We start from the raw sequence: 12595 nt of genomic DNA on the forward strand, positions 1-12595 counted from the left end.
ACACGTAATGGGACCGAAATTGTCCAGTACAGCTCAGCTGTGTCAACAGAGTACCTTTGTTTTCTGTTCTTGATTTCCTCTTGCTCTTGCCCTTTCTGGTGGTAGAAAGAAGCTTTTATTTGTCACTTTGGAGAAATTCAGTCCTTTCTGTTTCCGTCTTTTTGGGGAAAGAGTCAAACTTAAGTTCAAAATGTCTTTCATAATCAATTCCACTATCTCTCAGGGACTCTCTGCTCTCCCTCTTCTTTCCCCAAATGGCATCTGGGTATATGGAAGCATTGAGATAGCCTCATTGTTTTGGAAGAAGAGTGACCTGCACAGCTTACATGTCTTTTCTTGCTTTGCTCAGAGCATTGGTGTTTTTGTCCTTCTGCTTCTGCCCTTGAAGTAACCACAGCTGGCGTGGCTTGTGGTCTGCTCTTGTGGCACAGGCATGGCGTGATGATTCCCGAGGAGCTTGGCTATCTCCTTGCTGACGAGGCCACACTCTTGCTCTTGGTGATGCTGATGATCTCCTCCAGAGAGCTGACTCCCATTCATTTCCTAGCTTCAACAGTTCACTCTCAGGCTTGGGTTGCAGGGTCATTTCACCATTGCCTGTAGTAACCCTATGGCATGCTCACCAGTAACCTTGGCAGGTTTTTGTGTCATCCCACTGTGGGGCACATGAAAACTTCCGGATTTCTCTGTGCCACACGGGCATTGAGAAAGACTAGGGATGTTATCACATATACTCTTACCCGGTCACTGTAGTGCTACTATTTCTGTTTTCTTGTGGCTTACCCCATGTCGGCTGGGGGTGTTAACCCTGTGAAGTCCTTTCTTTCCAGAGTTCCTAAGTAAAACAAAGCACAAATACACTGTACTTTTGGCTTCTCCCTCAAGCTATCTCTTCAGGTATTTTATTTCTCTCCCTTCCTGTCAGTGAAGGTAGCTTTATTGGCTGTTTCATGTATGTTCAAAATACAACTTAGAAATAAAAAATTGAACATTGACTCTTTGTTTTTTCATTCCTGCTAGAATAATTCTGGTTTTCCCCCATTGTATTGAATGCTTCTGGCTAAATAAGGCAGAGGTCACATATGAGAAGCATATAAGAAACAGAAGTGCATTAATATATTTTTTAATATTTTTATTATATAGTACATAAATTGTAGTTTATTGTTAATATGCAGACATTAGTTCTTGAGTTTTGTTTTTGTTTTTCCCGTTTTCTAGAGAGCTGCCTTTGCACATTTCCCTGAACTCTATGATTTTGCACTCTCAAATGTGGCAGAAGTAGATACTCGGGAATCTTTGGTCAAGTTTTTTGGACCACTTAGGTAAGTCAACATGGAAAGAAAACTGAATTTTAATTTTCTTTGTGTTTTTAATCATTTTGCACTACCTTAAGTAATGTAACTTGTTGCACCGCTCGCTTTGTTGACAACTAAAACTAATGCTTCTCTCCAGCAGTTAGTATCTTTAAGTCACTTCGCTATAATTATTGATCATCTATTTTGGGAGCAAAATTAATATTTATTAATTTAATGGTTTTTATTTTTTTTTTGGAGAGATAGAGCATGAGCGGGGGAGGGGCAGAGAGAGAGAGGGAAGCACAGATTCGGACATGGGGCTTGAACTCACGAGCCATGAAATCATGACCTGAGCCGAAGTTGGACACTTAACCAACTGAGCCACCCAGGCGTCCCAAAATTTATATTTTTCATAACTTAAACATTTTTCCTAGATCATAAAGTTTTCTTAAAGTAGAACATAAAACTGGTATCCCATCAGTCATAATATACAACAGAAATCAGTAAATGTTCATATGTGACATCAGAGGTATGAGTTAGAAACTTTTTGTGTGTTTAAAATTTATGAAATTAGTAATATTCTTTGGCACTCAGCTAATACACATTTTTGAAAATGTAGTAATACGTTTGTACTACGTGGTAGGCCCTCTACTAAGTATGTAAATAATCCTCAAGACTTTCATTCTTGTGAGGAGTAGGTACCATTTTAGGTATAAGGTCACTGAGACACGGAATTGTTAAGTCATTTGTCTAGGTCAAATAGCAAGTAAGCAGCAGAGATAGGATTCAAGCCTTTTATTTTTTTATTTAAAAAAAAATTTTTTTTTAACGTTTATTATTGAGAGACAGAGACAGACCGTGAGCAGGGCAGGGGCAGAGAGAGAGGGAGACACAGAATCTGAAGCAGGCTCCAGGCTCCGAGCTTGTCAGCACAGAGCCCGACACGGGGCTCAAACCCACAAACCGAGCGATTGTGACCTGAGCCAAAGTCAGACGCTTAACCAACTGAGCCATCCAGGCGCCCCTCAAACCTAACTTTTAACTGTGCTCTGTTATCTCCCTATTGTCCTCAACTCTTGGGAGAAATTATGTTTAGCTCATTATGGCTCTCTAAAATGAAACAAACTTGGCTTTAACTTAGAAGTTGATTAACTTGGAAGATTATTGAATCTTCCTAAGAAGATTTAATAACTTTTTTTTTTAATGTTTATTTTTGAGAGAGAGATATAGAGCGTGAGTGGGAGAAGGGCAGACAGAGAGAGAGGCACAGAATCTGAAGGAGGCGCCAGGCTCTGAGCTGTCAGCACAGAGCCCAATGTGGGGCTCGAACTCAAAAACTGTGAGATCATGACCTGAGCCAAAGTCGGACGCTTAACCAACCGAGCCACTCAGGCACCCAAATAATAACTCTTATAATAACACATAGAATTATTTCATTCTCTTAATGAACTGCAGAAAGTTCCTTTGAATAACTCTGCCATACTGTTTTGTGATCACTCTCCAGTTGACAAATCTTTAATTTCTAAATTTTTGGCCATTATTAATGACTCACTAATGAACAACATCCTTTTTATTTCTATGTAAAAATTTTTGGCACTGATTCACAGAAGCAGAATGGCTGACTCAAAGGGGTTATGTATTTAAAATTTGTTATATATTGCTAAATTCCCTTCAGAAGTATGTACCAGTTATACCAACAGAATTTGAGGATTTATTTCTTTCCCTACCAGCTAGGTAAATTAGTCTTTAATTTTCGCCAATCCAAAGATAAAAGAACCGTCATTGTTTTACTTTGCATTTTGTGATTATGTTGGGGAAATTGAGCATCTTTCTATTTTTCTTGGCCATTTGCATTTTGTCTGTAACTTTCTTGTTATCTTTTGCTATTTTGTATTTCATTGCTTGTCATATTGATTTCTTTAAGAACCTTTATTTTGCATACTAATATTTTGTCTAGTTTGTGTTGTAATTATTTTCTCTCAGTTTCTCACTTTAGATTTTGTGTTGGTATATTTTGTTATTACAGTGTTTACAATTTTTAAATTATATGTCAAGTCTTCTTAACAACAATAGCAAATGTTTTATGTTAGAAGGCCTTCCTCCCCATAAGATTATAAAGTAGTATGTTTTTAAAACACCTTTATAGATTTTTTTTTTACATTAAACGTAGCTGCATAATCCATATGGGGAATTTATTTTTGCCTGTATTACTTCTTTACAATCTTGTAAATTATAGATGATGTTAAAAATCTTTTTTTTAATGTGGATGATAGCCATTATATTTGCTATAATAGAAATTAAAACTGGAAAAATGTTAAATAATTTATTTAAAAAACTAATTAAAAGCCTATTATGTTAGCATACATATTAATGAAAAATATATTCTCCCAAATTAAAAAAAATACAGTGAAAAGTGGCATTGTTTTATACTTTTGCAATCTCGTTAATGTCTGACTTAATCAAAGACAGTTGAATTTTCAGATGTGCTTCTGTGTTTCATTTATTGTGAGATTGTTTTGGTTGAAGTAAATGAAGAAAATCAGGCCTTATGCAAAAGGGAAATATATTTCAGTAGCTTTTTCAAATAATTGTGAATATTTTTCTTTGATACAATATAAAAACTTGACAAGTGGTAGTTTCTTAAACGTTAGTTTTAGTGTGGTATCTGAAGCCATATTAAGGAACTCTGTGCAATTAAAGTGAATTAATTTTAGAAATGGCGATATTTGCCTTGCTTATGGATGAGAGGACTCAATTAAGGTATGAATTCTGCCCAAACTGATCCATAGATATAATTCAGTTCCAATCAAAATTCCAGCAGAATATTTTCTAGAAATTAACAGGCTTATTCAGAAATTAATATAGAAAGGCAGAGATGAGAACAGCCTAAACCATTTTGAAAAAGAACAGAGTTGGAGGATCCTCACTACCCAATTTCAAGATTGCTTGCTACAGTAGTCAAGACCCTGTGGTATTGAATAAAAGACAGACAGACATAGACATCACCGGAACAAAATAAAATTCAGAAATAGACCACACATATATGGTTAGTTGATTTTTGACTAAGATGCCAAAGCAACTCAATGGAGAAAGGATAATCTTTTCAACAATAGTGGAACGGTTGGACATCTCTATGCATAGTATGAAATTTAGCCCATACTTCACATTCTGTACACAGATTAACTCAAAGTGAGTCATAGACCTATTTATCAAAACGGGAACTAATAGGACATACAGGATATCTGTGTGATTATGGTTTGTACAAACATTTCCATAGACACCAAAGCACAGTCCATAAAGAAAAAAATGGATAAGTTGGACTTTATAAAAATTTAAAACTATTACTATTTGAAAAGACATTGTTAAGAGAATGAAAATACAACCCCAAAGTGGAAGAAAATATTGGCCAAACACGTATCTGATGATGGGCTGTCTCAGAATTCAGTGATAAGAAAACAATTTAAAAATAGCTCAGGGAGTGCCTGGGTGGCTCAGTCTGTTGAGTGTCCGACTCTTGCTTTCAGCTCAGGTCATGTTCCTGGGGTTGTGGGATCAAGCCCTGGTCAGGCTCCGTGCTGGCTGTGGAGTCTGCTTGGGATTCTCTTTCTCCCACTTGCACTCTCTTTCTCTCAAAATATATAAAAAAACATTTAGCTCAAGATTTGAACAGATACTTCACCAAAGATAATGCATTTCAGTAACGCCACAGAAAGATGCTTAGTATCATTAGTCATTAGAGAAATGCATATTAAAATCATGAGATACCATTACATGTCTATTAGAATTGTTTAAAAAAAACATGCAGTGTATTGACTTATGACAAGGATGTGGAGCAGCTGGATTCTCATACATAGCTGATCGGAATTCAAAGTTTGCAAAAATTTGACAGTTTCCTGTAAAGTTAAACATGTACTTACTGTACAATCTAGTATTCTCACAGATATACCCAAGAGAAATGAAAATTTGTGTTTGCACGAAAATCTGTGTGGAAATGTATATAGTGGCATTAGTTATAGTTGTCTTTTAAAAACATATCCTTCAACTGGTGAGTGAATACACATGCTGTGCTACATCCCATATGATGGAATACTACTCAGCAATAAAAAGGAACCGATTACAGACATGCAGTCTGGGTGCATTTTAGTTGCGTTATGATAAATGAAAGCAACCAGTGTCAAAGGCTACATAATGTATGATTCCACTTATTTGACCTTCTAGAAAAAGCAAAGTCGTGGAGATCAAAAACAGATTAATGGTTACCAGGGACTGGGATAGAGTATGTGAGGGGATTTGGGGAGCGTGATGAAACGTATTTAAGTAATGGAAAGCTGTTCAGCTCACGGTGGTGAATGCAAGTTTTCTAGAATTCCAGTTTTTCACTTGGCAGTTCAAATTTTATCTTTGGTAACAAATACTATCAGTTGTTTTCCTTAAAGGTACTGGTTTGTTCAGATTTGAAAATTTTTTGCCATTTATTCAGGTCTGAATAACCATAGTTTGTCAGTTCTTTCAAGCAAAAATTGTGTGCAAAATGTGTGCATCCCATTCTGTCACACAGAATTTTTTAAAAGCATAGTCAAGAGTCCAAATTTAATTATATTAATAATTAATTTTAATTACTAATTTAATTTTAGTTAATATATTAATTTTGCTGCTTCATTAATTGCATTCTTAATGTGTTTTTCCTCTGCATGAGGTAGTGAGGAATGCTATGGCTACTTACAGTCCTGGTTGGTGCCACCACCTTACCCTATGTCAGCAGTTTACCCACCATTGCTTTACACTGTGTAGGTAAAGACAGTGGAAAAAGACAAATAATGTCCTAGTATTAATATAAAATAGTATTTTTCTTGCATACTTCCTAGAAGGGTCTCAGGGACCATAGGGGTATGCAGACGATAATTTGAGAGCCTACATTAAGGGGATTAACTTTCATTGGTAATTTTTTTTAAATTTTCTGCTGTATCGTAGGATTATATTTTCTAGGTAAAATGTTTTAAGCCATCTGTAAAATTAGGTGTTTCAAAAATGAACTAGGGTTAAATTAATAGCATACTCTTGATCTGAATATTCCTTATTCTGCAGTTCAAATACACTCCACCAGGTGGCATCGTACCTCTGCTTGTTACCAACTCTTCCTAAAAATGAAGACACAACTTTTGATAAAGAATTTCTTCTAGAATTGCTGGTAAATGTTAATGTTCTTTGAATTTTCCCTACCATTTTGAATCATACCTAAAGACCTGGGTATGTCTTTTTTTCCAGGGCTAAAGGGTAAGTAGATCGTTGCTACCTATTTTACAATTACATCATCATTTGGTTTTGTCAGATTTCTTTTCTCATCTGTTAGATTTCTTTTCTCAAGACGTTACCTCTCACAACTGCTTTTTGGCATGAATTCATTGCATACAGACATTTATGAGCAGCTTCTTTGTCAGGCTCTGGATTCAGGCAATGGGGAATGCATAGATAATTGACACCATTCCTGCCTTTTAGAGGTCACAGTTACATACACACACACAGGTAATACATATGTATTCATATCTGTCTATCTGTGTATTTTAAAAGTTATTTAAAGTACCTTGAATATTGATGTATACCTTTATCATTAGAAACTCAGGAATGTTTAAAGAAAATAAGTTATCACTGACTTAGTGGTTTAAGAATTCTAAGGGATTTTTCAGTCATTTTGGAAAGTAGTGGACTTTATCTCTCAAACTAATACTTTTTTTGGTAAGGTTTTTTTTTTTAAGGTTTTCTTTTTTTTAAGTGCAGTTTTAAGGCTCACAGAAAAATTTGAGGGAAAGGAGTACACCTTACTTTTAGCTTTAGTAAAATCATTCATAAAATGTATGAGTAATTATGTCTACACTATGAATATTTAAGTTGTTTGCAATGTTCACTTACAAATAATGATGTGATCCTGGCACATGCCTCTTTGTGACTATGTGGGGACATTTAGGAGAGGTACCTAGAAGTGAAATTATTTGATTAAAACATGTGCTTATTTAAAAGATAGGATGTAGCCAAATTATCCTCAAAAAGGTGCATTTCCCACCAACAGTGTGTTAGAGTGTATCTCCTTAAGATTGTACCAGCATTGGGTGTTATGAGTCATCCCAATTTTTGCTAGTGTCATGAGTAAAAAAAAAAAAAAAAAAGCTTGTTTTAATTTTTTGTTTTCTATTTGCTATTGAAAAGATCCTAAAGGACTTCCTTCCTCTGCTATAGTTTGAGTAGTTTTTAGTATGTTTTTTATAACTTTACAAACATACACTATGTAAGAGTATATATACATCTTTTAACATAGAGCCATAATGGGCACACAGTTTTGTGACATATATTCCAAGCTAATACTTTTAATATAGGGTATAAAATACAATTCCTTACTGTAGAGAAGAAGATATGCTACTTCGGGAATAGTTACCAGAAACTATTATAGCAGATGTTTTAAGCCTGGTGACAGGTGCTTCAGTGCCATTTGGAGAGAAATTCCTGGAGTTTTAAATTAATTCATGTGTGGAAAATACTTTTTTATTGATATATTTACTTGTGTGAAATGTATGTCTCGGGTCACCATCTTTGCCTTCTTCGTTATTTCCGAGTGCCAAGTGCTTTCTAAAAATTCCTTGTCCTATTTTCTGACAATGTAAAATCGTTTCTCATAAGTCAGGTTTGGGGATTATTAATAAATCCTTACTATACAAAGAAATGAGGATTTCTTTAGGAATCTTTCTAATGGAAAACAGGTTTAAACATAAGGCTTGATTTTATGCCTTTTACAGTCTTAGAGCTAAGATTTTATTTTTAAAATTGAAAATTTATGCCAAAAAGAAAACGGTTTTAAAAATTTAAAAATTTATAGTGCTACAGCATTATCTCTCATTTCCTCTTGTTCCTAAACGATTTCCTCAGGCTTTGGATTCTTCTAATATCTGAATAATGATGAAGAAGTTGAAATATGCATATTGGTTAGATGATATCACACTGTCTTCTTTCCTAAAATAATACTATCTCTACTGAAGAGAACATGACACATTTTTCAAATATATCATTATTTTAACATATTAATTAGGGAACAAGCTTATTTCTATGTTTGAAATAGAGGACTACTATAATATTAACAATGGAAATCTACGTAGAGGCCATCAAGTCCACCTCTCATTTTACAAGGAAGGCTGAGACCAGGTTATTAATAAACAAAATTTTCCATATTGTTTAGTTAGTATAAGAATAAAAACTTTAATCGAGGACTTAGGGCTCCCATGTTTTTCTTACATTGATGAATACTAAGTGCTGGCATGTGCAAGGCACCTTGATGCTATTTTACAGTATTCTATTTCATTTTCATAAGAAACCTGAGAGGTAGGTGGTATTTTATCTGTTTTACTGAAAGATTGCTAAAATCAGGGAAGTTGAGGTATCTTGCCCAGTTTTTATGTAGCTCATACATAGAGAGAGGTTCTGGGAGTTGAACTCAGATCCATCTGATTACAAAGCTCACTGTAATGGGTGCCTCTTTCATCTTTGATTTATGGAGAAATTGGAAAAAGGAAAGAAAAACCTCTAGGTACTACCATAACTGAAAGAGATGAAACTTCTCATTTCAAACTTTATGGTGAATTTCTTCATAAATCATTTTAACAAAAGATGCTTCTGACTTTCTACATCAACCTGTTTCTAGGTATCTCGTCATGAACGTCGAATTTCTCAGATTCAGCAGTTGAACCAGATGCCTTTGTATCCAACTGAGAAAATCATTTGGGATGAAAATATTGTCCCAACTGAATACTATTCTGGGGAAGGTAAGCCAGAGAAGCACGGGATTCAGGTGTGCCATGAAATTTAATTTAGAATTTATCATAGGTAACTGAAAGTACTTCTGTCTGTTACATACATTAGGATAATATTCTGGTACCTTCAAGTTCATTTTAAAGCTGGAAACTATTCAGTATTTGAATGCTTAGCATTAAGGATTTTTATTAAATTTAACCATGTCCTAATGTGTGTATGTGCATGTTCTCAGATGTGCACCTGTATACATATTTTATGTCATGTACATATGTCATCCTTTATAAAATATGACCATAAGCAATAAAAATACTGTAAGAAACCTAATAGTATAGGAAGTGTAGCTTTCATTATGTCACTGTAATAGGTTTTGTTTGGTAGTGTTTTATTTCAAAGCCTTTTTTAGAAGTTCTTCTGAATTCCTTGTTAAGCCAGTTAATGACCACCAAAAATTGTCATTTATTAATAATAAACCCCTAGTCTGATTGAAAATAGTATTCCCTGGTTTGTTTACCTATTTCAGCAGATTTGTTCCTAAATGCTTTTGTTCATCCTTTAAGGATGAGAATTCGCCAAAATTGAGTATATGCTGAAGTATATTGTGACGTACTTTGAAGGCATATTTCAAAAAAAATGTTAAGGAACTTTTTTGAACAATGGTATCATTATGAGAAGCTTAGCTGTTTTAAAGACCTCACCAGTGGTACATTTATTTAAAATGGATACTTCAGAGTCCTGTCCTAAAACCATAACTTTAGTATACGCAGTGCACCAAAATTTTTCTAGATTTCAGAATAGGCAGTCTTCATTTTTTATTTTTTTCATTCTTACAATGACCAGTGCATTGTTTTCTCACTTTTCCAGTTTGTTCATGCTAAAAGCATTTATGACCATGGATGTATGCCATCTCTTTTCTAATCAGTTCCTACAAAGCAGATACCACTTCATACTTTGTTTGGCAGTAAATAGCTTATATTTTCTTTTTTTTTTTTTTTTTTTTTTTTTTTTCCAACGTTTATTTTTGGGACAGAGAGAGACAGAGCATGAACGGGGGGGGGGGGGGGGGGCAGAGAGAGAGGGAGACACAGAATCAGAAACAGATATTTTCTTAAACATAGACCTAGTCATACATGTACCTTTTGGTGCTACTCAGTCACACTGGTCAGCATATAAAACACATTTTGCCAGGTATAGAAAGTATTGTTCTTCTTTCGTTCCTGTGAACTTAAAGGAAAAGGGATTTAAATCTTTTCAGCTTTTATAGAAAGAAAGTATTTCAGAACAATATTAGTTGCCAAATGGTTTCACTGTAATTAAGCTGTTTTCAGACAGTTGACTATATCATGCCATTGTTCTTTCGTGACCATGGATGTCCCTGTGTTTTGGGGGCTCAACATCTGCTGATAATAAATAGCAAAGATCAAAGCTAATACTGCATGATACAGACTGCTTCTAGCTCCCAGGGAGAGGAAGAAATTGGGACAGATATAAAAATAGATATATTGTAAGAATTGTAAAGAAAATTCTTGTAAAATCTTTGGCCCCTTTTTTGGACCTTTTTAATAAACACAGATCTAGAAAGCCACACAGAATAAATATAGAGCTTAACTAAGTATCATAAGAGAAATAACCACCTTGTTAGCCATCCCAGAACCCTCCTGTAAGCTCCTTCCTAGTTACTGCTTCTGCCTCCACTTGAAAGTAACCATGTCTTCACTTCCATAGTAATCACTATATATTTCTTCATAGTTTTATCACCGAATTGTGCATCCACATATGATAATCGTGCACATTTTTTAAATGTCTTTTACTTTACAAGTACCTCATATCCCTTCCTTTTGTTTTGAAGAACCTGAGTTGTTTGTTCCACAGTCTAGCTTTTTTTTAGTGACTACTCCGTATACACCCGAGTATGTCCCTCTGCTCTTTATTTTTCTTACAGATTGGTACCTGAATGCAGAAGCTTGATCAGGCTTAAGGTTTTCTCTCTGGCAAGATTCTTGGTAGTGTTGTATTCTTTCATCAGAGGCATATGATGTCTGGTTGTTTTTGTGGGTATGATGTTAGCTGCCATTGCTCCTTAACAGCTAGATTTGTTAATTCAATGACGGTTGCAGAATGGTGACATTTTAATTCTTTTTTTCTTTTTTTTTAATAAAATTGTGCTCTCAAAGAGATGCTTTCCCTTAGCCTCTGGCCTGAAAGATACTGAGTCAGATTATAAATCAGAATTTATGAACATAAATGATGTGAAATAAATAAAATTTTTTTATGTTTATTTATTTTTGAGACAGAGAGAGCATGAGCAGGGGAAGAGAGCATGAGCAGGGGTAGTGTGAGAGAGACAGAGAGACGGACAGACACAGAATCCAAAGCAGGCTCCAGGCTCTGAGCTGTCAGCACAGAGCCTGATGCAGGGCTCGAACTCACAAACTGTGAGATCATGACCTGAGCCGAGGTTGGTCGCTTAACCAACTGAGCCACTCAGGTGCCCCCCATTTTTTTATTTATGTTTTTTGCTATTAGGTTCATTATTGCTTTGGTACAGTGGGAATGGAAGTAACTCCAGGAATAACAACCAATGCCGTATCCTTAAAGTCTAGCCAAAAGACGAGATTCAGAGCAAAGTAATGACCACTGGAGATAGATTTATGCATTGTAGTATACTAATTAGGTTCTGCGATAAATTTGTCATGGGGTTAGTTTATGGTCATTGATTACTTCGAGCTTTGCCAAATAAAAATTAGTAAAGGAAGAATTTTTAAACTACTTGAGACTATATTAATTTTAAGTATCTTCAAATATTTTTTAGAAGATTGTTTGTGTATGAATTTTTGATATGTGGTTATATGTATTAATGAGATTTGTTCTTCCTTTCCAGTTCTTAATAGATAGTTCTTAACCTGTTTTCAGTTCTGTGTGAAAATAAAAATAGGACCTTATCAAATATGCTGTATTTCAGCATATTAAACATTAAATTAGACTCTACCAAATTTGTGGTACATTTCTTTATACATAGTACAGCTGTCTGAGTAAGAGAATAATTTGGATGTGGATGTTGTTTTCTTTTTCAGGTTGTCTTGCTCTTCCCAAGTTGAATTTGCAATTTTTGACTCTCCATGATTACCTTCTAAGGAACTTTAATCTCTTCCGCTTAGAATCAACTTATGAAATTAGGCAGGACATCGAGGACAGTGTCAGCAGAATGAAGCCATGGTTAGTAAATTGGTTCTATTTGTAATGAAGAGATGCAAACCGTGACATAACTCTGTCAGAAACCTCCTAAGTGTGTTTAGAAATAGTATACCTGGCTTGTAGATGCCCTCCAAAATATGATATTTATTCTTTGAGAAATTGTCTGATTTCTGTAAATTTACTCTTTGAGAAATTCTCTAAATTCTCTAATGTGGATTAGAGTATATCAAAAGTGCTAAAATATAAAATATGTATCTGGATCCTTGGGGGTGGGGGACTGGAAATAAGATAAGGGGGGAGAGGTCATCATTCTC

At 34.9% G+C, this 12595-nt stretch overlaps 1 protein-coding gene across 1 annotated transcript in view; it reads left to right on the forward strand.

Moving 5' to 3' along the window:
* AQR (aquarius intron-binding spliceosomal factor) overlaps positions 1 to 12595 on the forward strand; it is a 101416-nt gene that overhangs the window by 38252 nt on the left and 50569 nt on the right. Inside the window, exons 14-17 of the mRNA XM_045450108.1 lie at positions 1219 to 1322; positions 6381 to 6483; positions 8980 to 9100; positions 12161 to 12302. Of these exons, the coding sequence (XP_045306064.1) occupies positions 1219 to 1322; positions 6381 to 6483; positions 8980 to 9100; positions 12161 to 12302 (470 nt within the window). The remainder of the gene's footprint in view (positions 1 to 1218; positions 1323 to 6380; positions 6484 to 8979; positions 9101 to 12160; positions 12303 to 12595) is intronic.

This window comes from Leopardus geoffroyi, chromosome B3 (assembly GCF_018350155.1).
Source record: "Leopardus geoffroyi isolate Oge1 chromosome B3, O.geoffroyi_Oge1_pat1.0, whole genome shotgun sequence".
In the NCBI taxonomy this organism is placed as follows: domain Eukaryota; kingdom Metazoa; phylum Chordata; class Mammalia; order Carnivora; family Felidae; genus Leopardus; species Leopardus geoffroyi.